This window comes from Muscardinus avellanarius (genome assembly GCF_963383645.1).
Source record: "Muscardinus avellanarius genome assembly, chromosome: 6".
Lineage (NCBI taxonomy): Eukaryota > Metazoa > Chordata > Mammalia > Rodentia > Gliridae > Muscardinus > Muscardinus avellanarius.
Window position 1 is genome coordinate 50,102,629 of NC_137791.1, and position 26,501 is coordinate 50,129,129.

Consider the following 26,501-nt stretch of genomic DNA (forward strand, 5'->3'; position numbering starts at 1 on the left):
ATTAGTAAAATGTATGGACAGAGATATGAGTGACAGAATATATATATATATATCCACAATATAAAAACTGTATAAAAACTGTATTATAAAAACCCAGTACATATGTTGAAAACCCCAATACATTAACACACATCTTTGTTATCAACAAAGTTAGTTGCAGAAAAGCTGGAAACAAATGACTTGCTGAGTACAGATGAGCCATTTAAAACATTCATTAATTTCCTAAAGTTACCTTGAATCACAAAGGAAAAAATAGGTAATGAACTACATTTAAAAAAGCAATAAAAGGCTGCAGGAGTCTCACCAGCTGATTGAAGAAGAGCTCAGCTCTGATGTGAACTTCCTTCTGGTGTTCAGGTGAATTATTTGCCCTTTGAGCAGCAGTGTAATTCTGTAAGTTAATGTTAACAAATGTATAGATTTCCTAACCGGAAGGGACACATCCTCAGGACCCTGTAGATCCTCTCCCTCTAAGGCAGGAGTCTTTGTAACACATTCTTGCAGGTCACCCAGGGTCTGTTGATTGGAACCACTTTCCATTATACAGAAAGTACTGGCTGGGAGTCAGGACTCTGCATGCTTCTGCAGAAACCTTTCCCTGGGCAACTCTGCCCTGTTCCTACTGCCTTCTGCCTTTTGGAGTTGGACAGAAGATAATAAAGTCTCCATGAGAGCCTTCAGTTGTGTCCATCTAATTCCTTGTCCTCCTGGCATATCCTTTCCTGGTCTCTTTCTTCCATAGTTGTCTCTGAGTTCCTCAGGAGGGATTCTTTTTCTTCCCCTTCTCTTTGTGTCTGGACTGTCTCTTGCTCCCGAGGAAAGGCAAGCAGAACGTTTTGAATTCCTCTTTAGCCATCTTACCTAGAATGGTGGTTTCACTTTATTTCTGGGCATTTCTATCTACCAGACACAACCTTTGTCCCCAAACACCAACTTTACACAAACTTGTTGACCTCACACCCAAGTCAGCTTTTCTTCCACCCTCATCTGAACAAATAAACATTTTTCTTCTGATCAGCGGATATCCCGTGTGGAGTCAGGAAGAGCCGACTTGGGCAGTGCTGGCTCAGCTAGCCAGCCACCAAGCTTCTGATTTAGTTTCCTCCTCTGATTTTAAGAAGTGAGATTAAAAAAAAAAAAAAAAAAAAAAGCAATTCCTGTTAATCTCTTTGACAATGCAGGGGGCTCTGGGCTCTATTCTAGGAAGTTGGCTTCATCAAAGCGGTGAACCACCGACACCAGAAAGAAGGATAGGGACGCCAGTATGAAGGTGGCATCCAGGTAACACCCAGGGGTGAGGCCGGGGAGCTGGCACGGCCAGGGCTGGAAGGAGCCGCAGGAGCGAGGGCAGAGCCGGCTCTGCGCCCCTGCGTGGCTGCGCGCGGGAGTTCAGGCTGGGGGAGTGTGTTCCCTGTGCAACAGAGGCGGGGACAGGACCCTCCTCCTCTTATCTGTAAAGGGCGGAGGGCCAGATCTCAGAGTTTTCCAGTGGACCAGAGATAGAGGAGAGAGAGAAAAAGACCGATAGGAGAGGGAGATCTAGAGAGAGGCTCAGAGACGCTCATCAACTCACACAGAGAAAGACACAGAGACAGAAAGAGACAGGAGAGGTGAGAGTCCAGCCAGTCCTTCCTGGTCACTGGCCATCTCCAGAGAGGAGATCCCGGGAGAGGGAGGTGTGCGGATCCTGGCACCCCGGGACCCCGGAGGGTTCGTTTCCTGCAGCTCCTGGGCACTGGCTGATTCCAGGACAGCCCCTCTAAGTTTGCGGCGGGGGGCTAACGCTTGGGCAGGAAGAGGAGGTGGGGTTCTGCGGCCAGCGTGGTTCTGGTTCTCTTTGGGGGCGGCGGGTTTGGGGCTGTCTGTCCGGGAGGAGCGTGTGTCTCTACGCGGTCCGCAGATCCTGGGGCCTCGGGTTCCGGGCAGCTGGCCCCGCGCCTGTGGCCGGCCGGCTGCTGGCCGGTGGCCTTTATCGCGGTCCCTCTGTCCCCTCTATCTCAGGCGCTGCAGGAGGCCCGGGGGGCCCACTCTGCCTATCGATTCTCCCGGCTGCGCGGCCACTTCGATGTCCCGAAGCTCGCGGGCGGCCACCCTTCCCGAGGCGGCGGAGGAGCAGGGGCGCCCCGCGCCGCGCTGAGAGGAGGCGCGCAGCCTGGGCTCGGGCCGCGGCCGGGATGGCTCCGGGCGGCGCGGTGGCCGGGCTGCTGCTGCTGGCCGCCGCCGGCCTCGGAGGGGCGGCCGAGGGGCCGGCGCTCGCCTTCAGCGAGGATGTGCTGAGCGTGTTCGGCGCGAATCGGAGCCTGTCGGCGGCGCAGCTCGGGCTCCTGCTGGAGCAGCTGGGAGCTGCCCCCCGCTCGGGCGCCCTGGAGCCCGGCCGGCTGCACTTCAACCAGGTAGGAGCGCGGGCCCGGGCGGCCCTGCTGCCCCGCGGGTGTCCATGGCAGTCAGCTGTGGCGTGTGTGTGTGTGTGTGTGTGTGTGTGTGTGTGTGTGTGTGTGTGTGTCGAGTGCAGGAGAAAGGATTCCGTCCCGTGTGTCTCCTAGACCTGGCTGGCTACCAGTGTAAGCGGCTGGTGTAGTTGGGGCATCCAGAAGTCGCAGTTTTATGCCCGACGAGCTGCGAGGTCGGAGGTTTGTGTGTATAAGATTGTACAGAAACGTGTGTGAAGTACTAGACAGAGGTCGGGAAGGCAGGGCGAGAGATGCATTTTTAGATAGGAACGGTGTATTTAAATCTCCCAGGAAGATAGCAGTTTACCTCCTACAGATCAGCAGAGAGAATATGTCACATGCCACTCTAACAGTCGCCAAGTGGGTAACCACTCCCATTTTAAAGCGAGATGTAGCGTTCAGGCTCCCGTTCTATCACCTGAGGCACTTAAAGCCGGAGGGCCCATTCATTGTACAGATGGGGAAACTGAGGACACCTTGAGACCCATATCCCAGTTGGTCATTCCGTTGGCGGCAGACTGGGTTGTTTCTTGTCATCTGGGTCAGGTCAAGTGTTTAATTCTAAAATTCATTCAAAATAAAAGGTGCATTTTGAGGCTGAGACCGTAGGATCGCGGTTCGGACAGCCTCAGCTACTTAGGGAAGTCGTTTGCAACTCATTGAGACCCTGTTTCAGAAAAAAAAAAAAAACACTAAAAAATAGGGCTGGGGGTGTAGCTCGGAGGTAAAATGCCCCTGGGGTCCATCCCCAGAACCGCAGGGAAAAAAAAAGTGCATTTTTTTTTTTTTTAGTACATATACATGGTATTTCTAGTCACTTGGTAATACCTGGGAGCAATTAAAAGTCATTCTTTTTGCGGGGCTGGTGATGTAGCTGAGCGATAGAGCACTTGCCTACCTTGTGGGAGGCCTGGGTTCCACCCTCTGGGAATTCACTTAAATCAATGCTTTGATTTTTTTTTAAAAATAGCAAAATGCAGTATTTCCCATATTTTTTCCTTTTGAACAATCATACTTTGTTAGAAAAAAAGCTCATGTGGTTGAAGAAGTTTAGGAAATTCTGCATATTATATTCCACTTTTGGAAATATGGCAATTCCCGAAGAATCAGACCTTAGATTACAGCTTGGGAAACTTTAATCAAATAAATTTCTTTATAACAGCATCATAAATAGGTTGGTATTCTTTTTGTTAAGATAGTTTACCTCAAAGCATGTAGTTTCAAGAACTTTCTGATACTATGTGGTATCAAAGCCATCTCTCTTTGACCTGGAAGGGTTTGTGGTCCCCTATGCACATTTTTTTCTTTTTTTTTTTTAGTAAACTGTTTATTGTTCCAGTTCCGGCATGTTATGTTTGGTTTTATGTCTGAAAGATGATATGTTGGGAAGACTGAAATGGCCACATTCTGTATTGATACTTTAGAAAAAAAAAAGCAAATAAGTTCCTAAGTATTTTCCAAGCTAGTTGTATTTTTCTCCTTTTCAAGTATGAGAAACAGCTGAGCTGACTCCCTTATTTCTAGGGAGGTGTGGTCACGTGTTTGGATAGAAGCCTTGGGACTTGGCTTGAAGCTGTACATCTGTAGTCCACACAGTTTGACTTAAATGATATCCTTATCTTGCAGTGTCTGGAGGTGAATTTTAAAGGAGTCAAAGACCCTCAAGCCAAGATACTGGAAGATTTGCCCACATTATTTAGGAAAGTTGGTTAAGTTTACTAGCAAAATGATTGTTATTTTATTAGCAGGTCGGATCTCTCAGAAGGTAAATTATATGTATGTCGACACCTTGTTTCTCATCCTCAAGTTTGTATATTTAACTACACTAATTATGACCTATGTGGGCATCAAAAAGAGAGAGGAAGAAGCCCATAATTAGCTTGGAAACAAAGGGAAGCCAAGGCAAATTTACCATTAATCAGGCCTAATGAACATCTATTTGAAGTTCTAAGAAGTCCTAATGAAAACAACAATCACTGGTTAAATGATGACAAATGAAATGCTGGTCCAGAAGAATCCATTAATTTGCTGGAAACTAGTGGGCCAGAGCCAAGGCATTCATTCACAGGCACTCAGCCTGAAACCATCTAATTTGGAATAACATGCTGGGCCTTTAATGGCTCTGCACTTAAAAGAATGCAATTTTGGTTTTCTCACCTGCCACACAGAAAAATAAACAGCATAGAGTCTACTGTGAGAAATTTAATTTTCATTTTTTCCCTTGGTACTAGAGATTGAATTCAGGGGCATTCTACCTCTGAGCTACACTCTAGCCCTTTTCTTTTTTTCATTTTTAATTTTGAAAACAAGGCCTCACTAAGCTGATGAGGCTGTCCTTGAACCTGTGATCCTCCTGTCTCAGCCTCTCAAGTAGTGGGATTACAGGTGTGCGCCATCATGCTCAGTGAGAAATTTAATTTTCTAATTTTGAAAAAAGTTCAGGATATAGCATTTGTTTCAGTGGGCCAGGGATTTATTGAACCTACAAGATTTGTCTACAGAAGACATTCTTTTGGATGAGGGCTGTGTATTAGATTAGCTTCTTTTGGGTAAAGGATTACTAAACTCTAGAGGTTTGTTAGATAATCTTGGAATTTTTTCCTAATATATATATATTATACATTATATATATATTATATATATAATATATTATATATATATATATATATATATATATATATATATAATTTCAGTAACCTTAGGTACTATTAACTAGTTTCTTTGGGAAACCAAAGTGATCTGAGTTCAAGATGGAAACAACAGAACAATTCAGTTTATTATCTTTCTTCTTCTGGCCACAGAGGGTGTGAAGAGTTAGGTAGAAGAGGTAACCGGAACAGAGAGAAGGGGGCCCCTTTTAGCCAGGTGTGTCTACGGAGCCCCCCCATGGCTAATTAACAGAGTTCTGATTTATCTCAGGTAGTGTCTAGCATACACAGATAAGCCCCAGATGTCAGAGTACCAACAACAATTACCCTGTTTTTTTTTTTTTTTTTAAGCAAATTCTCAGCTCGGCCCTTGGTTTGTTCCAACATTGTTTTCTCATTCCTTTTCCCCATTTGTCTTTCCCAAATACTCATCACCAAGGTATTTGGTGTGGACCCTGGTTAAAGAGCTGATAAAAGGGGAGATCCTCATTCTTCAAATGATTCCACCAAGCTGCTTGGAATGTCCCCATTCAGCAGCCCAGCTCCAGGGAGGTCTGTGGTGCTGGCGGGTTGAAGTGTGAGGCCACCTGTGTCACGCCACCACGCCGCCCTGCACTTTGCCTCTTCCCAACCCTTTCCTCTTCTGCGGGCTATCTTGCAACTATCTCTTACAACATATATTTTTTTCTTTTACCTTCCAACCATTGTCCCGTTGCCTGTCACTTGTATTTCAGCTCCTTGAATTCCAAATGCATCTTCTTAGAGCAATACAGTACATATATTTTTAAACCCTTCATGAACTGTCTTTTCTCTGGTGCAAAGATCCTGAGTTTGAGGCCCTGCCCCCCTGTGTCAGCCCCCTCTCCAGGCCTGGCACCTTCTTCTGTGAATTCCTCAGGTACTTCTGCTCAGCCACTTCTTAGCTCTTTATTTTCCTTTGACCCTTTTGGCATCTGACTAAAACATTCGTCTTTTCCTTGAATGACTTAATCAAAATCTACATTTAAAAATAAAAAGAAGTCCAGTTAGTTGAGTGTGATGGTGTATGCCTGTAATTCCAGGACTTGGAAAGCTGGGGCAGAAGGATCAAAGGTTTGAGGCCAGCCTCAGCAACTTAGCAAGACTCTCAGAAACTTAGTGAGACCCTGTTTCAGAAAAATATAAAGTAAAAAGGGCTGGGGGCATAGCTAATAGGTAGAATGCCCTTGAGTTCAATCCCCAAAACCCCTAACAAAACAAAACATCAGTTAACCTCTGCCATAAAACAGAGGCACCACTACCAGCACTGGTTCACAGATTTCTCTTGTTTTCTGGATTCATAAAATATTTTTTTATTATGTTAACATCAATTAACTATCACATGTTCAACAACATTTTGATTGAGTACTACAGTCTAATTAGGATGGTTATTTTAAAGTACAAATCTGATTATAGCATTTATCTTATTAAAACAATTCAAACACTTCAAAATTAACTTCAGACACCTCATTTTTTGGGGGGGGATTTTGGGGGATGAAACCCATTTGCATCCCATGAAGCAACAGCCTCCCTTCCCCATATCCAAACTTCAAACTTCAGCTACTTTAGTAGAGCTGAGAGTCTTTTACGATCTGGTACCTGTATGTCTCTCTCAAACCCGTTCTTTCCCACCACTGCAGTCTTTATGGACCATTTATAATGCCTGGCTCTCCACACATACTTGTTTATGCTCAGGTATAAGTATAGGCATATTATTATTATTATTATTATTATTATTATTATTATTATTTATTTATTTATTTCGGGTTTGGAGATGGAACCCAGGGGCATTTGACCTCCGAGCTATAGCCCCTGCCCCATTTTTTATTCTTTATTTTGAAGCTGGGTCTTGCTGAGTTGCAGAGGGCCTCACTAAGTAGCTGAGGCTGTCCACAAACCGAAATCCTCCTGTCTCAGCCTCCCAAATGCTGGGATTACAGGCGTGCGCCACCAAACCCGGCTATTATTATTATTATTATGATTATTATTATTAGTGCTGGGAGTTAAACCCAGGGGCATTCTATTTTGAAAGAGGGTCTCACTAAGTTGCAGAGGGACTCACTAAGTAGCTGAGGTGGGCTGCAAATCTGTGATCCTCCACTCTCAGCCTCCCACTTACTGGGATTACAAGTGTACACCACCACTCCCAGTTTAGGCTTTACTTCTGAGGTCTTTCTTGGTCTGCCCAAGCATTTACTATGGATCCCTTCTATGTCACCCTGTATTAATTGATGCCTGTGCAATCATACAACACAATATATATTACAATATGTGTATAATTTTATACATACTACTATTTTTTGTTTATATGGCGGTGCTCCTTCCTACTTCCCAGTTTTTTATATAAGCTGAAGCAATGTGCTGACTCATGTCTCTAGGGGTTGATGTAGTGCCTGGTTAACAGTGTATTCGTTAGAAAGTTTCCGAACTCGTGAATGAAGATTGTTTAAGATGAGTAAAATAATTTGGGCTCACTCGAGTGTTTCAAAAAATTCACCGAATGTGGGAGTGTGGAATGTTGGAGTGGGTCAGGACCGGAGCTCAGGAGGCAGCAGCTGCAGATTGCAGGAGACAGTCAAAAGGTGAGATAAAACCTCTGCTTTGGAGCCTTTTGGAACAGCAGGACAAGCGAAGAAGAGTATGCAAAAGGCACCAAAGATAAACATTATACTACATGTTTTATTTTATGTATTTCATTTTTATTTTTGCTGTCTTCATGCATGCCAGGCAAGTGCACTGTCACTGAGTTATATCTGCCCAGCCCTCACCTACAATCATTAGACTGTTTTCTTCTTTCTCTTCTGGCCTTTGATGCCAGAAGGAAAGGCAGTAAGATATATCTGGGCTCGCATCAATGTTGTGGCCAGGCCAGTGGAGTGTCACAAACAGAAGATGTGTGTGTGTGTGCGTGCGTGTGTGTGTGTGTGTGTGTGTGTGCATGCATGTGTGTGTGTGTGTGTGTGTGTGTGTGTGTGTGGTCACTGAAAACATGTTGTTGTGTCTTTTGTACTTTTTCTCTGGGGTCAGGGCATGATAGACAGGATGAGGGAGGTCTTAGGTAGTATTGACTATGGATGGACCAGATTAAGAGCATCTGTATCTTTCTTTTCTCTTTTGTCCTTTATATGCAGAGGCTTGGGGGTGGGGGTAACCGTGGCAGGAATGCCTTCCAGCCTGCTGGTTCAGGTGAGAACCCGGAAGAGCAGAAGAGGGTGAGGTTGTGCTTGGTCTCTTGTCAAGTGTCCTCCAAGACAATGGGCCCATTCTGATCTATTATACTGCTCTCATGAGTTGAGTGTGTATAGTGTGTTGATTGTGTTTCAGAGCTTTGGGAAAATGTGGGACATTCATAATTCATTTGACCAGGAGGCCAAGAGCTTAGCTTGCTTTGATACAGGTATGAATGGGGTGCTTATAAGGAAACACTTTCATTCTTTCCATGCCTAACTCTCAAACTTGCCTCTTTATCTACTATGCTGAAAGTCACATGAGCCTTTTAGTACATTATATGAATAATTAGAGCTAGATTTTTAAATCTTTTACTATGTGACATAACTCTTTTAACCAATTTATTCATATTGTATTTTGTGCTCATAATAGTCCTCTAGAGGATTTATACCATTACTATTTTGTTTTTATAAATATGGAAAATGTGGTAGAGGGATATTATATAAGCTCACCAACGTCACAAGGTAGGTGGTAGAACCTTAGGCAATCTTAAACGACTAGGCAATAGCTCATTCTTTTGGATTATAATCTGGAAAAAAATCATACTTTCTTTAGCCAGAGCAACATTACCTCACATTTTGAACTGTGGACAAGTTTCTAATCATCAACAAATCTGGCTCTAAAACTTGGTCACATTAAGGAAACAGTGCAGGGCTATACGGCAGCATTTGAACATAACTGATGTTTGTTTTCAAAGGCCTTTTATATATTAGGAAATGAGATGGAAACTTGTGAAAAGTAAGTATTCAAAGCACAATTATGGGAGTTAAGTAATCATCAAAGCAAAAACAAGACGTATCACAAGGCCGTATATGATTGTCAGATGAATACAAGATAGCATGGACTACTAGATAGTAGATACTACTAGAAAGGTTGAGGTATCCTTTTGGGTTGGAAATGCTTATAGTAGAAGGGGGCAGGGAGAGGGAGGTGAGGAGGGGAGAAGGAAGAACTGATAAACAATTCAAATTATGCTATGCCCATGTATGAAGGATGACTGTCAATGTTACTATAATGTAATGTGTCACTATGTTATGATTATATAACATGTTACTAAGTTACATGTTACTATGTTACTAACACATGTTACTAACCTGTTACTGTGTTACTAACACAATGTTAATATTAGGTAACATTCTTCAGCTCACAGATGTTGGGAGTGAGTGGAAGCAGAGACAGAGGAGGTGAGCCAGTACTTCCACCTCGCTGCCAGGGGGAGTGGGCGTGCCCTCACTACCAGGAGAAGCAGAGGCAAACTCCTTTCCTTAACTGGATAGATCTTTGTTTCTCCCTGGAGATGTTGGCAGTAGGAAAGTTCGGTAGAAGATTCACATGTGTTCTTTTTATGGCTCAGGGTGTATTCCTGTTTTCTGGTTATTCCCATCTTGGGAGGTGTCAAGGGTCATGGACTTAGTTTCCTCTTCATTAACAAGCCATGGCTTTTCAGCTACAACTATAATTTTAGTGTGTTTTCTTTAAATGGTTCACATTATGGACTCCTTGGATATAATTTTCTTGGTGGTAGTAGAAGTTGGGAAGAAAAATGAGAATATAAATAGGACTGGAAAATAAGGCCTGAAATAGGGAAGGATCAACATTGCTCAGGGAAAAGAAAACCAAGCCCCAAGTGAAGAGCGCTCACTGTGGTTGGTAACAAGAGCTTGGGAGTTACTGGTACAAAGGGTGGTGTTTCCTCAAAGGATAAGACATTGCCAAGTGTAAACAGCTAATATTGGGGTCATTTTATAATACAACATTCAAAAATGCTACTAACCTCCAGATAACAATAGATTCCTATTAATAATTGACACTAATTAATTTATTCTCAAACTATTCCCAGTTGTCTATTTCAGTAGCCAAATGTGTTTGCTGAGTCTTGAGGTTTTATTTTATAAAAAAGTGAAACTATCATTGAATTACCTTTTTGATGATGGGATTTGAAAGCATAAAAAACCCTTCAGAATGGAGCCTTGTTTAATTTAGTTTCTGTCTCCTTCCAAAGATCTTCTGTGTTTTTCTTGGCCTGAAGCTTAAGGGGAACAAAAACAAAAATATCTGAATCTAGATCAAAAGTGCTAATCTGAAAAGTAGCATTATGCCTTCCAAATATTTAATGCCTTGGATTTTTATTTATTTTTATAACTAGATGAATAGTTGGAAGAAAAAATGAAGTGAACACTGGTAAGGACTCCAAGGCTTTAATTTTGTATACCTACTTCAGAAATAATCCAGAGTTGGCATCACTTTGGTGAGTTTCTTAGATCTCCACACATTTTAGAGAATACAGCACAATGGTTAACAATTTGTCTTCTAGGTTCAGGCAGACCTGGACTGAGATTTACATTGTGTCCCCAATGAGCCTGTTAAGTCACAGGCAAGTGATCTGACCTCTTTAATTCCTAGTTTTCACATCTATGAATTGAAATGAGTTAACTGACTTTAGTTGTTTGTTTGAACTAAAACATGAGAACAACAGTAACACTTTACAGAGGATTTTCTATATTTCAGGCACTTAAATATTAAGTGTATTACACATACTACCAATAGAAATACAGGATTTCCCCCATTACTTCTATTCATATAATAAATACTAAGGAAACAATGCATATAAAATACTTAGCATGCCGGGCGTGGTGGTGCACGCGCTTGTAATCCCCTTGCTTGGGAGGCGGAGACAGGAGGATCGCACTGGTTCAGAGCCCGCCTCGCTGGCTTAAGAGACCCCGTTTCCACAATAAAAAAATATAAAATAGGTCTGGGGGTGTAGCCCAGAGGTAGAAGGGCTTCCAGGAACCCCAGTACCACCACCAAAAAAAAAAAATACTTAGCATCCTGCCTCGTTAAAATTATGTGATTAACATATAATTATTACCATCATACTATGTATTTACTTGGTATATTATCCTTAACAAAATTGCTTATTTTTGGAGACTAAGCATCTTGGGGTAACTCAGTTTAAGAAGAAAGCCCAGCTATAAAAAGACATCAGGATTAATGAAATAAAGTTTCAGTGAGAAAAAAGTCAGTTCAGTGACTTTGGTTTGTCTTAGTTTCCATGCTGACTTTTACCTTGAGAAAGGCTTTAACTCATTGTCTGTACCCTTTCATTAAACACTGGCAATTCATTTCTAAAAGTCTAAACTTAGGTTTAATAATTTGAATATAAAAAATTTAAATATCTGAATATGCATTGAAATGATTACTTTTTCTCCAGAGGATTTTTGAGGCTGTATTTAGGAGTTGGCTCCATTTTATTATTATTTTTTTCTGAAATTTACATTAGTACTCAAATGTGAGTTATTAGAAGTCCATATTACACTTGTGGAAATTGATAGAATTGTTTTTAAATTAAAATCTACCTCTAAATCTGTATAGATTTTGCAAGCCCATGAACCAGGACCCTCTCTGTTCAGTTAAACTTTGTTAGTTGGAAAGCAAGGTAGAGAACAGGGGGCCATTTTGGCCCAACTGGGAAGAGAAGTAGCTCTTCAAGGGAGGGATAGAAAAAGTAAGCCCAAGCTTCAGATGGAAAGGGGCAGTAAAATCAGTGGTTGATTCTGAGATGGGTAATGAATCTTGCTTTACATAAACATTGACCATATGTGTGATAGAGCACACGGACCCTTTTAGTACGAGATGCATGGTATCCACCATACTGGATAATTGAGTTTGAAGACAAATCATGATGACCTACAGTTTTCTTTTGGAGTAGCATTCTCAGAACTTAGGTATATTCTTTGGTTACTTAACTAACATATTGATATAAAAAGCTATCTACTAGCTCTATTCCTCTGCTGGTCTGAAAGCCATTTAAGTAGATGTGTTAGGCAGCACCTTTCTGTAACAGAGTAAGCAGGTCCTTTTCTTTTTTAATTTCTTTTTTACTTTTATGTGGAACATATTAAAAATGACATATATTCAGACTGTGCTTGGTGCCCCCCACCCCACTTACCCCCCTCTCTCCCAACAATGAGTGTCCAGGTCGACCATGCTATATTCATACTTTTACACATATTCGAATGTAGCTCCTCCATTAATCAACCTCAGCCTTCTTCCTCCCCTCCCCTTCCTTTCTACCTTTGCTGAGGTTCCCCCTCCATTATCTGGAGTCCCTCTGGTATTCCTAATACTCCCTAGTTTGGGCATATTATGTTCCTTCTCTTTCTGTGCTTGGCTGATCTCACTTAACATAATGTTCTTCAGGTCTTCCCATCTTCTTGAGAATCCTTTTCTAATAATAGCAATGATAACTCATGTTTATGGGCTGCTTCTTGTGTGCCAGGCATTGTACTTAGGGTTTCCCTATTTACTATCCCCTTCCTAATCCTGAGGAAAATACTTTTTCTATTCCCACGAGGCAAACCAGCCTCAGGTAGGTTAAATTATTCTAAGTGAGAGAGCTCACAGGTGGCGGAGTGAGGGTTCCACTCCAGGATGACCGACTTCAAGCCCTATTCCCTTTCTCCTGTTGCTTCTCCTGAGAGCACCACATTCCCACTGAGCAGCTGGCTTACTTTCCAAGTGCCTGATGTCAAGGTGGAACTGATGCCAGTGTCTTGAAGCTACTGGGAGCTGTACACTCACTTGAAGCAGGAAGATGTTCTTTGTTGATGCTACTGTCTTGTTGGAATAAAAAAAGGAAATAAAAGGTTACCCCTCCCAGGCTGTAGCTGCCCTGCAGTAATCACAGACAACTAACTCTAAAACCCAGAATTTAAGCCGGGCGTGGTGGCGCACGCTTGTAATCCCCACGCTTGGGAGGCTGAGACAGGAGGATCGCACAGGTTCAAAGCCAGCCTCAACTACTTAGTGAGGCTCTCAGCAACTTAGTGAGACCCTGTTTCCAAATAAAGTATAAAATAGGTCTGGTAGTATAACCCAGAGGTAGAAAAAGCCCCTGGATTCTACCCCCAGTACCACACACACACAGACACACACACACACACACATACACACACACAAAGAAAACCCAGAATTTATTCCTTTAGGAGCTGCTTTTTCAACCCTTCACAGCTGTTTTCTGCTACAAATATGGGATTTTCAAAATGAAACTGAGAGTTGGCAAACATCAGTTTCCCCAGAAACAGAGGCACAAGTAGGTTGTTTGGTGGAAGTCAGACCAAGCGCCCACATTTTTGGAGAGATGATATACTCCAATTTTGAAACCATTCAGTTCTCTTCCCTTGCACTGATTAAAAGCAGATAGTGTGTTATTGGGCACCGTGCCATGGGTGTCCTGAGCATTCGTGGTCTCTGTACCTTACATCCTGTGTGTAACTGGATGAAGAAAGGCAGGAGTGTCTATCCCATTTCCTCACCTCGGGGTCACTCCTCAGCCCATTGTGGTTGGGCTTCTCCCACCACTTCCTTGAGCTCAGGGTCACCCAGACCTTCTTATTGTTAAACACAATTGGGTGTTTCTCATGCTTTTCCTCTGTAAATTTTGATGGTGTCGATTAATCCTACTTGAATCACACCTTCTTATTTGTAGAAGTGTCTGCTGTGTTTTGCTTACTTCTCTGGGTGTTTCTTTTCAATTTTCATTTCCTTGGTTCATCTATTAAATTATCAGTGGTCTTTGGGGTTCCATCTCAAGCCTCCTTCCTTTGGATTTTATATACTCTGCACAAGCTCAGTCATTCCATGGCTGTGGTTATTTGTATGGGTGCTTTCTGCCTCGGCTGGCTTGGTTCAGATTTCTCTCTCGGGATTTAGCCTTGAACATTCAGGGCTGACTGGTTTCTAACTCTATTTACTTCTCAATTAAACAGGCCCAAATCTGTCCCACCTAGAACTCTTTAATGCTGTGTTTTCCATTGAAACCTTTTGTTAATCCTGGTTTGCCCATCTCAGTGGTAGGGATCACCATCTCCTCACTGGATTAAGCTTAGAAATGAATGGTATTCATTTCTCCCTCCTCCTCCAACTCCTCCTCCTCCTCCTCCTCCTCCTCCTCCTCCTCCTCCTCCTCCTCTTCCTCCTCCTCCTCCTCCTCCTCTTTTTCCATCTTCCTTCTCTTTTCCATATCAAATGCACATAAACCCCATATCATTAGCTTCTAAATCTTTTCTTTAATTTTAAAACTTCAGTATTTTATTTTATGCAATGGAGAAAATTTTACCTACTTTCTGGGACTGTAGTGAAGATGAAATCACATTATGTATCTAGCTGTTCTGTCTTATGCCTGACATACTGTAGCTACTTAATACATGTCTCCCATGTTGCTGACACCAGTCTTCAACCAGTCTTGCCCCATCCCCTTCTCCATCCTCCACATTTATGTCAGACTTACATCTGAGAGTGTATCCGTTTTCAAATGGCTTCCTAATATAGTGAGCATAAATTATAAACTCGTTGCCTGGCATTTATGGCCCTGTTGCAATTGCCCCAATTTTTGTATTTCTTCCATCTAATTTCTACTTTCTCCACATCTCATTTTTTTTTTTGTAGTATTGGGGATGGAACCCAGGGGCATTCTACCTCTGAGCTACACCTCCAGCCCTATTTTTTATTCTTTGTTTTATGTATTTAGGGTATCGCTAAGTTGCAAAGGTCCACATCTCATTTTAAGATGCTGTTTTCTCTAGAAAGCCTTTGACAATCCCATTACTTTAGGACTGGTTCATCACTGTCACCCTCTCATTCATGGACTCTACCCTAGCACATAGCAGACCACGCTATAATTATTTATGTTTTTATATGAACCCAGTGATGGTCTATAAGATCTATGAAATGAGAGACTGGGTATTCTCCATCACTTTCTCTATTTCTCTGACTGTACGGTATCTAGTATATAGTTGCAATTCAGGAAATATTTTAGAATGAATGAATATTTATTTGCTTGATAAATAACTTCAGTCTTTTGAACAATATGTTGTATACCAACACAACTTCCTAAATTAGTTCAATCAAACTAATTGCCTTATTTAATTAAGGTAAATCAGCAATTACTTCCTTTGATGCAGACAAATTTAATTTAAAAGTAGTGCAAAGAAAATATTAAATTAAAATTTTATTCATATGTTTTCTGAATAGAAGGAAATAATAAACATTTTATTACTTTTAATTTCTGAATTTTCCAGTTTTCATTTCTCTTCATTTAAACCTGGATTTTCTCTATCGCCTATAAGTATATTTTTTAGGGCAACTTCAAACATTAGGATCAGTGTGAATTTATTTGTATTGTCAGTTCCCCACTGAACTGATTCTAGGAAAGTTTCACAGGATGAACAGAAATCCTTGTGACTGTAAAATTTGTCTTCTCAGAGGTCCTGGTAAAGGACACTTGTGTTATTAATCCATACTCTCAGAATTACATTCAAACACCGTGCACTAGTTTTAAATCTTCTTTCACACACACCCTTTGCTTAATCTATCAAGTTAGTGACTGTTTATAAATTGAGTATCTTTCATGTGTAGTTTGTTGGGGTTTAAGGAAGGCATAATAAGGAAGAAGCACATCTTTTCCAGATGTTTCTGATCTAATTAAAGAAATGCTCGTTTTTGAGAACAGATAACCATATAAGGAAGCCACAATAAGATCTAAACAAGTAAATACATGGGTGCAGAGTCTGAGACCAGATATAGCAATTTAGCAAGACTCCCAGCAACTTAGCAAGGCCCTGTTTCAAGATAAAAAATGAAAAGGACTGGTGATATATCTTGGAGGTAGAATGCTCCTGGGTTCAATCCTCAGTATCTGACCCTTCCCCTGAACCCAGGCAAAGAAGAAGGTTGGATCCCATGTGTGTCTCTGCATTCAGTTTGTTATGACATGTGTCACCTACTCTCTGGAAATTCCATGTTCACTCATAAAAGAGTGAGGTGTCAAAAACAGGAAAAATGCAGTCTTAGTGAAATGGGGGTTTCTTGAGAGAAAACCCGGCGAGTTCTTGTCTACGGTGAGCAAAGAATGACACCCGCAGACCTCAGGAAGGGGAGTAAAAGGTTTATTGGAAACAGCAGGGAATGGGGGAAGGGTGGCTGGACACCCCCAAAGGGGCTGGAACTCTGGGTCCAGCAGCTGCCTTCAGGACAATACTTGAGAGTAGCCCAAGTCGAATTGCCTTCAGGTACAGGCTGCTTTCTTCCAGAGTCCGCATGATCTGCCAGCAGGGAATAGAGAAAAGTGGCCGAACACCCCATAGGGGCGGTCGGAACTCTGGGGTCCAGTAGCTGCCTTCAGGGTCACTAACCGAGTGTCGTCCGAGCCAAGTGCCCATCAGTTGCAAACTACTTTCTCCCAGAGTCCACGCGATCTGCCAGAAAAGAGGTACAGGTCAGCCCTAGGGGCCTGGCCAGCCATGAGGTCCAGCAGAGGCCTTCAGGTCACTACTCGAGAGTCGCCTGAGCCACGTGCCCTCAGATGCACTCTGCCTTCTCTCAGGGCCAACACGACCTGCAAGAGAGAGAACAGCTCCCCAAAAGGGGAGGGGGTCCCCTAGCGGGAAAGTCCCCCTTTGCCATCCGACTGGCCAAAGCCTGACCACTTGCAGGTCCGTTTTTGGTTAGGGTGACTTTTGGGATTCCAAGGAGAATTTGCATAGGGCGTTTGCAAGTCCTTTGAAAGGTCTCCTTTCAGGAATGCCAGACTTGCTTGGTGGGTTTGTTGATTAGGAAACTCAGGATGGCTTTGTGAAGCTCTGGCCTTCTTATCTCTGAGCCTTTGGAGTTTCAGGCATTTGTCGCCCCTCAGGAAACTCAGGAAAATCAGGAAATTAATTTTTTTCTACCAAGGCCTTTTCCCTATCTGTGTATTTCCTTTCTACCTCCTCATTAGTGTTACTATGGAAATAATTTTGACTTTGTACATTCTCTGATGGGGTCTTGGCAGCCCCCAGGGGGCTTTGGGCTATACTTTGAGAACCAGTATGCTCAAGGACTGTCATGTAATTGGACTGATGATGGACCAGTCAGTCTGTGCAGGGGTGAGATGGCTTTGGAAGATTAGCTCATTGCTTGGGGCCTCCCCAGCCCTGGGCAGAAGAAGAGGCCTATCTTACATATTTTATCCCTAGAGGGACTTTGTGGGAAGCCCTTGGTCAGCAGCAAGGCCTTTTCATCTTGATAGCAGATGGGAGATGCTCATGGGGCCATCTCCCAGCCATGGGAAATAGGCAGCTCCTGCCAGGGGAAGGTCAGGGTTGAGAGGTGAGAGCGTGGATCCAGAGCCTTTGTTATGACATCACACCAGGCTTTTGAGGGTGAAGGGTTTGAGAAACTGAATGTAGCATGGGGCAGGGCTATGAGACTTGTCTATTGCTGTGATAAAGTCAGAAAAACATAATTTTTTTTGTGTGTGTGGTACTGAGGATGGAACCCATGGGCATTGTACCTCTGAGCTCTATTTTTTATTCTTTATATTTGAAACAGGGTCTCACTGAATTGCAAAGGGCCTCACTAATTAGGTAGCTGAGGCTGGCCGCAAACCGCAATCCTCCTGTCTCAGCCTCTCAAATGCTGGGATTACAAGCATGAGCCACCATGCCTGGCTTGTTGTAAGCTTTTTTGCAAAAGCATATTGTGCTTCTCAACTTCTTTCTCTCTTCATCCTTAGTAAAATCTTAGAAATCCAACTTGTCTTATGTATGTGAAACTTAGAAAAGGAGATTAAAACCCCCCACGACCACCATGCTTTAATTTTATTTTTCTCAGTGAAACAGTCATGCAAGTTCATTGTTTAAAACTTTAGCAGATATAGAGAAGCAGAAAGGGAAAAAATAAAAACTACCCAAAATTTCACCACTCACCAGTAACATTTTGGAGCATATATGTCTGATTATATTTAACCTTATTTATAGCAATAGTGCTCCTAATAGTCTTTTTCTCTTAATGATATGTCATAAAGGAGGTATTTTTCTCTTTTAAGGAATATATTTAGAAATAATAAAAGCCTGGTATGGTGACACATACTTGTAATCCCAGTACTTGTGTTACAGTGAAATATGTTCGGTGTGTGAGGGGAGAAATAATTCCCCAAACACAATCACACAAACAGAAAAACAGAAAAACCGCGGGTCCTTGTCCTGAGCTAAGTATACACGTTAGCCCAGAGTCTTGCTGAAGATTTAAAGAAGTTTATTAAAAAGATAGAAATACAGAAGATAGTTAAAGCTCCATTCTGGCATGGGCGGGGGGGGGGGGGGTGACTCAAGTGAATACACGAAAAGACCCCTGCAGGCTGAGTGTTCTTATCCTGACCAAGTCTGAGGCAGGTCCTTTGATATGTAGATATGCTGCCCTATCTCTAGCCCAGTTTTTCATCACAGCCTATCTGCCTCTCAGGGGGGCAGCCCTGTATCTGCCTCTCAGGGGGAAAGCCCTGTCTGGGCACAGACCTCCACACCTTTTGTTACCCTCCCAAGATGTGTTAAGTTGCTTCTCCAGATCTGGGATTTCCTCCCATCCTTGAGGCAGTTTGTCTCTCTTTAGAAATGTAAAGAACCCTTTCCCCTGGCTCCTGGATTTCTTCTCTTTAGAAATGTAAAAAGTCCCTTCTTCCTGGCAGTCTAGGCTTTCTTTAGTACAAATGATATATTTTCAAAATTGGAAATCTTTCCCAATACTGGTACATTAATACATTTTGAAACCTCTTCCCAATACTAGTACACTTGGAAGGCTGAGACAGGAGGATTATGATTCTCAGCCAGCCTCAGCTACTTAGTGAGGCCCTGCAGAACTTAGTGAGACCTTGTTTCAAAATGAAAGATAAAAATAGGGCTAGGGGTGTATCTCGGAGGTAGAATGCTCCTGGGTTCAATCCAGAGTACCACACACAAAAAAAGAAATAATGCTTTTCATCTGAGTATTTGAGTGTGTATGTATATGTCTGTATATGAGTATGTTTGTGAGTGTGGTGTTTGTGTGTTTGTGTTTATGAGTGTATGTTGTTGGTGGAAATATATCAGCATTATAAGTGGCTTCAGTAAAAAGCCTAAGAAGGATTGCAGAAAGACTGAAGAATTATGCCTGTAATCCAAGGATCCCAGGTATGAGGCCAGCCTCAAAAATTTAGCAAGATTCTCAGCAACTTAGCAAGACCCTGTTTAAAAAATAAAAAACATTAAAAAAAGGCTAAGACTGTAGCTTGCCCTTGGATTCAGTGTCCAGTAAAAAGCAAGCAAGCCTGAGAGAAAAACAGAAGAGTTAATCTCAGATAATGAAGTTGGAAGGACTTGATAGCTTACTCTTAAACCTAGGGATTATCTTTCTAGAGGAGTCTTTGTTTAAACCTTAGGAAATCCAGTGTCTTATCTTGGTAAAAGAGTAGTGTGTAAATGTTGAAGAGGCGTCTTAGAGGGCAAAGCTTCAAGACGAGGTTCAGAGTGATTCAGCTTGTACGTATCTTGAGCAATACCAAGAAGGAGTGAACCAGAGTGAACCGGGATGTCTTGGGTCTGAGGTGAGCAGCCCCACCATTGCAACACCTATCAGGAAGAGTTCCCGGCACTGCCTTGAGTGTTCCTGCCTTAAGCAAGTGTTTAAATCACCAGTTCTGTGACATTGTTCAGTGACCCGAAAGAGATACATTAATGGGACTATTCACTTGTTTCTAGGGTCAAATATATCCTTTCCATTGTCGAATTCAAATCACCACTTTAAATTTACACGTTTAAGTCATTTTTTAGGGGATCTTGGCTAGTTGCCTGATATAAAACACTCAGCGAAATTTACTTTCTGCATCTTACTCTTTTTGCTTTTTCATTTGTTTAGGTTACTACTGTGAAGTTAAATCACTTCGGCAATTGATTCCAAAGAGCAAATGAAACCGAGCGAGGGGCTCATTTCTTTACTCTTTCATGGATTCAATGTGTGTTTTCTAAGTACTACTTTGTGCCAGGCACATAGTATTATTCTTTTATTTATGCTACTGAGGAATAAACTCAGAGGTCTTCTACCTTTGAGCTGAACCCCCAGCCCTATTTTATTTTGAAACAGGGTCTCACTAAGTTGCAGAGGACTTTTCTAAGTTGCTTCGGCTGTCCTCGAAACTACAAGTCTGTCTTAGCTCCCAAGTACTAGGATTACAGGTGTGCTCCACCACAACTGGTTGTTGTATTGGTTTTATTAGTGTTAGCAAATATTAAAGTAGTGCGGGTACTGGGATTTTAGAGACTTCATTCCCATTTTATAATCGTCCTAGGTATTTCCTTTTTCCTCCTCTAAATACATATTGCTGACAATCTGTGGCCAGTCATACTGTTCTCATAGTCATAATGTGTGATAGTAGCATAGGTGGACAAATCATAAATTGACTCTTTGCTACAGCTGCAAAAATACCATGCTGGGCTTAAAATAGTAGCAGGAGACAGCACACATCCCTGGGATCGAGGTGCTCCTCCAGCATCTGCAGTAGCCGTAGGCCTGTGTGGGGGCCCAGTGCCAGGTTCTGGGCTGGTGGTTTCTGATACTCGAATGTAGCTTCAGTGTCCCTCCAGTTTTCTTGTTTGTTGACAGTCAGGATTTGGTGACTTATAGCCTTCACACTCTTATTTAGGGGGGAGATGAAGAATCATGACCATCTTTTATTTCTTTTTAATATTTTTTCCTTTTTTATTTCTTACCATGGAGAGGAAACATGGCTGATGTTTGGGTTGTAGGACTGATTTTTGGTCTCTCACTAGGTAGGTCTCTAAATAGTTAAAGAGTAATTTAACTTTATGATCCATGTCACTGATAGGGACAATAAAATACACTCCATGCCAGGGTCTACGTGACTTTCTCTTTATTATTTGAATTTTTCTCAGTGTTTAAATGAGAAATAGTATCTAGAGCATTGGTTTAGAAGTCAGAGGACAATGAGAAAACATAGGCTTAGATTTTGTCTTTTAACTCTTTTAAAATTAGACAGCTTTACCTAAAACATGACTTCTTTAGCCACATTTCTCCTAAAATCTATTAGTAGTTAGTGTGGAGGTTAAAAGAGGTTGTAGCCGGGCGTGGTGGCACACGCTTGTAATCCCCGTGCTTGGGAGGTAGAGACAGGAGGATCGTGCAGGTTCGAAGCCAGCCTTGCTGGCTTGAGACCCTGTTTCCAAATAAAAAAAAATATATAAAATAGGTCTGGGAGTGTAGCCTGGAGGTAGAAGGGGTCCATCCCAGTACCCCCACCAAAAAAAAAAAAGAGGTTATATAATGTGAAGTGCATATCATAGTTTCTGTTACTATAGCGCATTTCAGAACTCCAAATGTTGTTTAGAAAATACATTTGTCAATAACCACATTCTCTTTTCATTACCAATTTCTCCCTTAAGTTTGTGTAAATCACAACTTGATCTCCCCAGCCCTCAGAAGCACCAAAATATTATAGTTTCTCCTCCCCCAGAAAGTCTTTACTGACTCCTTGTTCATAAATTTATTGTGTTTAACTGTTTTGCATCTTTTTTATGAATGGCAAGCTTATTGAAGATGGGAACCCCATCTTATTCTCAGCTCCCACCTGACAGCTGACCCAGGGAAGGTGTGAACAACCTGTTTGGTTAATGAATAAATGAATGAGAATGAGCGACAAGAGGGAAAGGCTCCCATGAAAGCAGAATAAGACCAAGCTTGTGGGTTGATTTTTGTTGAACTATTACCTGTGGCTTCTCTTCAAAGAACAGGAGACCGTCATTCACCTGAGTGGTGGGAAGGAGGGTTCCAAGGCCACCATCATGGGGCTATGTCCATGGCAAAGTCTAGATAGTAGCTGCAGTTTTTGATGAAAAAACTACAGCTGCCAAAACAGTAGCACAGGAGGCTAGGATACCCTGGTTAAAAAAAAGAATTTAGACAGGGTTTTTGCAGACTTGATTTTGAACCCACTTCTGCCTCTGACTACCTTTGGGGCTTTGTAAAAAAAAAAAATTCAAAGCTTGTGTGGCATAGTTATTTTATCACTTAGGAAGATGAACTGGATTTGATGTTTCATTCTATTTTTGATTAACAGTGTATTTCTTTCCTTCCATCCCCCTCCCTCTTTTCCTGGTACTGGGGATTGAATCTAGGGACGTTTTACTCTGAACTACACTTGTAGCCCTCTTTTATTTTGAAATAGGATCTCACAAAGTTACTGAGGGTCTCACTAAATTACTGAGGCTGTTCTCAAGCCTGTAATTCTCCTGTCTCATCCTCTAAGTACTGGGATTAAGGTGTGTGTCACCATGCCCAGCAACAGTGAATTTAGATGCACTACAGACTGCTTTTTCTCCCAAACTTCACCTCAGTAGAGAGAATACAGCCACACCTCGCTGTCTTCTTAATATGAATATGAACTGCTTGGCTTTCCACAGAGTCCCAACCCATGGCAAAATCTGAACCCAACTCTAGGGTGACTTTTTTTTTTTTTTTTGCGATACCTGGGATGAAACCCAGGGGCATTCTACCTCCAAGAGACACCCCAACCCTATTTTTTATTCTTTATTTTTGAAACAGGGTCTCACTGAGTTGCAAAAGGCCTCACTAAGTAGCTGAGGCTGTCCACGAACTCTGATCCTGTCTCAGCTGCCCATAGGGTGACTTTAGAATGGGATAATATTTCATCTTTGTGGTGGTTTGAAGGCCTTGGCATAATGGACAGGCGATCAGATGGTCCCATTGTTTATATTACTTAATGGGCGCCACTTGACAAGACAGCCAGTGAAAATGGTCTGTCCATGTTTTGAGGAAAGGAAGAAGAAATAGAGAAGAGCCTTTAGAGAGCAGAAACACTTATCTTCTTGTTTTCACATGCGTTTTGGATATATCATTCATTTACTATTTGGGCATGCTGAGACAGGGGGATAGGTTTGAGGACAGCCTCAGCAAGGAGTGAGACATTCACCAACCTAGTGAGACTCTGTTTCAAAATGAAAAGATAAAATTGGGCTGGGGATACCAGCTTGGAGGTAGAATGATCCTGGGTTCAATCCCCAGTAACACACACACACACACACACACACACACACACACACACACACACCAAAAAACCCCAAACCAAAAAACAAAAACCCCCAAACAAAACTAAAAAAAGTAAAAGAAAAACAAAAAACAAACTTTTAACTTTCTGTTAACCTAAGTCATAAAAAAGATTTTATTAAGGTAACTGTAGTGTCAAGTTTCATATCAGCTTCAGGCACAGCTGCCTGTGTTTCTCTTCTTCTTAGCCTTTTTCCACATGGTGGTAAAGGTGATCTAAGGAGTCCTTAGACTCATAGTATTCCTGGTGAATGAAGATTTCTTTAGTAGCTTTCTTAGGAGCAGATAGCTCTGGGTCATCTGTTCTTGTTCAGCCCCTGGAATGGGGCACTGATGGCAATATGGTGTTCTGTACTGGCTAATGGAGAAGGAATCCTGGACAGGGAAAAGCCACAGGCATACGTCCATTTTACTAGCTTAGAGCATTTCTTGCTCATCTTGTTCTATTCCTTCTTTTGCACAAATTATTTCTGTGTTCCCAAGACTTTTGCTCTTTTTTCTATATACTTTATCTCCTGATCATCTCTTTACACCCACTTAGTGATTATTTCTTTACACAAGAGAACCACATCATTAGTCATTATCTCTGAATTAGTCACTTTCTCTGAAGGAGAATCTGATCATCTCTACCTGGTATCCCACAGGTACTGTGACTTTAAATGTAAGCGTGGTGTGGTGGTGCATGCCTATCATCCCAGACTTGGGGGGCCGAGACGGGAGAATTGCAGGTTCGCGGCCAGCCTCAGCAACTTAGTGAGGCCCTGTTTCAAAATACAAATTAAAAGCTGGGGGTCACAGTTGTGCATGGTGGTGCACACATGTAATCCCACTCAGGAAACTAAGACAAGAGGACTGTAGGTTTGCTGCCAGCCTCAGCACCTCGCTGAGGCCCTGTTTCAAATAAAAATTAAAATAAAGCAAAGGGTATAAAACTCAGAGGTAGAACACCCTGGATTCAATCCCCAGTGCAACAAAACAAAACAAATCTGTCTTCCACCTGCCCCATGCATTTTTCTTCTAGGTTCCTTAGTTACCAGGAGCAACATCCTCTTTCAGCTTTCCTAGAGTTCTACCCACAAAGTAGTTTTCTACTATTTTCTCTGCATACAACTTCTTCCTCATAGAAACTCCCAGTTCTTTATCATTACATTGTGCATGAATTTACCTCTTTCACCATGACTTTATAGATCTTGATGCATCTGATTTATTTCTGCCACAGTTATTTAGGTTTCTGGGTAAAAAGTACTTTTTAAAATGTTTAATCTGTTCACACCAACACAAAATTAACCATTACAAGGAGGAGATTTTGGTTAAAGAGACTTAACAGGATTCTTGCTGAAGCCAAGGGTGATCAGATACTGAGGGTGAGACAAGAAATTGGACCAGATGTTGAAGGTGATCAGATGTTAAGGGTGAGGAATGAGGAATTGGGCCAATTAAGAAGATGATCAGACATTGAGGGAGGGAGGATTCTCTCTAAACTGATGCTAGAAAAGTTTGACTTAAAGCAAGGCGATCTCATAAGGATGGATGTCAGGGTTGAGGCGTGGACCTAGAGGAGCCTGACCAAAATTTAGTCAGGGAAAGAGTCTGTCAGTTTTTAAGGTATTCCCTCCCTCCCTCCCTCCCTCCCTCCCTCCCTTCCTTCCTTCCTTCTTTGCTTTTTTTTGTGGTACTGGAGATTGAACCCAAGGTTATTCTCTGAGCCACACCCATGGCCCTATTTTATTTCTTATTTTAATAGGGTTTTTCTAGGTTGATGAGTCTCACTACTTCTGAGACTGTCCTCGAGCCCGTGATCCTCCTGTCTCAGCCCCTCAAATACTGGGCTTACGGGTGTGCACTGCCCTGGATTTCAGTTGTTTAAGAGGTTGAGGGAGGAAGTTGCTTAATTAACCTCCAGTTCTTTCCTTGCACCTGCCCATTGCCCACCTTGCACATTTCCACAAACACATGCAGGAAAGAAGCAGTGAAACTTTTGAGAAGTCAGAACCGGTGAGGGAGAAGAAGCAGAGGAAGCAGAAGCAGAAAGGCGCCAAACTATTTGCTAAAATTATTTTGGGTATCATTGGGGTCTTTATAATGCCTGTTTCACCCTCCCCCTTCACCTCCACAGCTACCTTGGTGTTTCACATACATAAGGCCCACTTGAGATCATCTTAATGTGGCAGACACTAGCAGATATGTAAAACTTTGAGGAATTGTTCAGGAAAGACATAGACCCACTGAGCACCAGGGACACTCTCCTCTGAGAGCACAGAGCTTAGAAGGCCACAGGAAACAGCGGTGTGGCACTTAGAGAACATCTGTGCCATAAAAATGAACAGATGGAAAGAAAGGAGGTTGTCAGCACATAACCGCGAGGGAGGTGGGGAATCGCACTGAGTTTTAGAGCTCTCACTACTCTCCAATCGCTCTGCCTCGTTTTCTGAAGAGCCCTTGGTGATTCTGCTATTTCCATAACCTATTCCTTCATTGTTTGGGGGGTAAGGGCCGTGGAGAGGGTGTTTGAGCTTCCTGGTTAGTGTCAGTGGTTCAACCAGTTTCTGGTGCCCTCTGTATTCAAGCACTGGGCTCTCATTCCCTTTGTTGTGGGAGACACTGGCTTTTTATAGACAACTGCTTCCTTTTGTTTTGTGGTCAAGCTTGTAAATCAAAGTATAGTAGAAATCAGGATTGAGGTCCAAATAGGCTGTTGTCCAAAATTACTTGCACTGTACTTACTGGTCGATAGCTATTTCAAGTGGATCAGGTCCTTGTGGCACATCTTCTTATCACAATGCAAAGCTTTGAGTCCTGTCATCTCACCTCTGTGTGCTTCCTGGCGATTGACACTTACTGCTGTCACAGCGCTATTATCTTTGACCACCTGCTTGGGCTAAAATGTCTACACCAATGCCACACACATTGTAGAGATCCTAAGCTGTTTCACAGCATTAATCACATGTTCATTGGAGCATGCAGATTCTTTTTTGCTAACTGTGCATGGGAGAGTATCTCTTTTTAAATATTTTTAAATTGGTGCATTATATTCATATATCATAATGGGGTAAAAAATTTGTGTGAACATACATGCATACATCACCCAGCCAGCACCCCCAGTCCCCACCCACCCCATTCCCTCCCCATCCCCCTTCCCATGCCTGGCTTAGTGGTTGACTTCGGTATGTTTAAGTACACCGTGTGCTTTAGAGAGTTTCCCTCTTCTCCTCTCCCATCCCCT

At 42.3% G+C, this 26,501-nt stretch overlaps 1 protein-coding gene across 1 annotated transcript in view; it reads left to right on the top strand.

Annotated features, from left to right (window-relative positions):
- Positions 1 to 2,174: 2,174 nt before the first annotated feature.
- Positions 2,175 to 26,501, top strand: part of SLC39A8 (solute carrier family 39 member 8) — a gene marked incomplete at both ends in the record, with an annotated part of 81,222 nt that continues 56,895 nt past the window's right edge. Inside the window, one exon of the mRNA XM_080698062.1 lies at positions 2,175 to 2,393. Within this exon, the coding sequence (XP_080554188.1) occupies positions 2,175 to 2,393 (219 nt within the window). The remainder of the gene's footprint in view (positions 2,394 to 26,501) is intronic.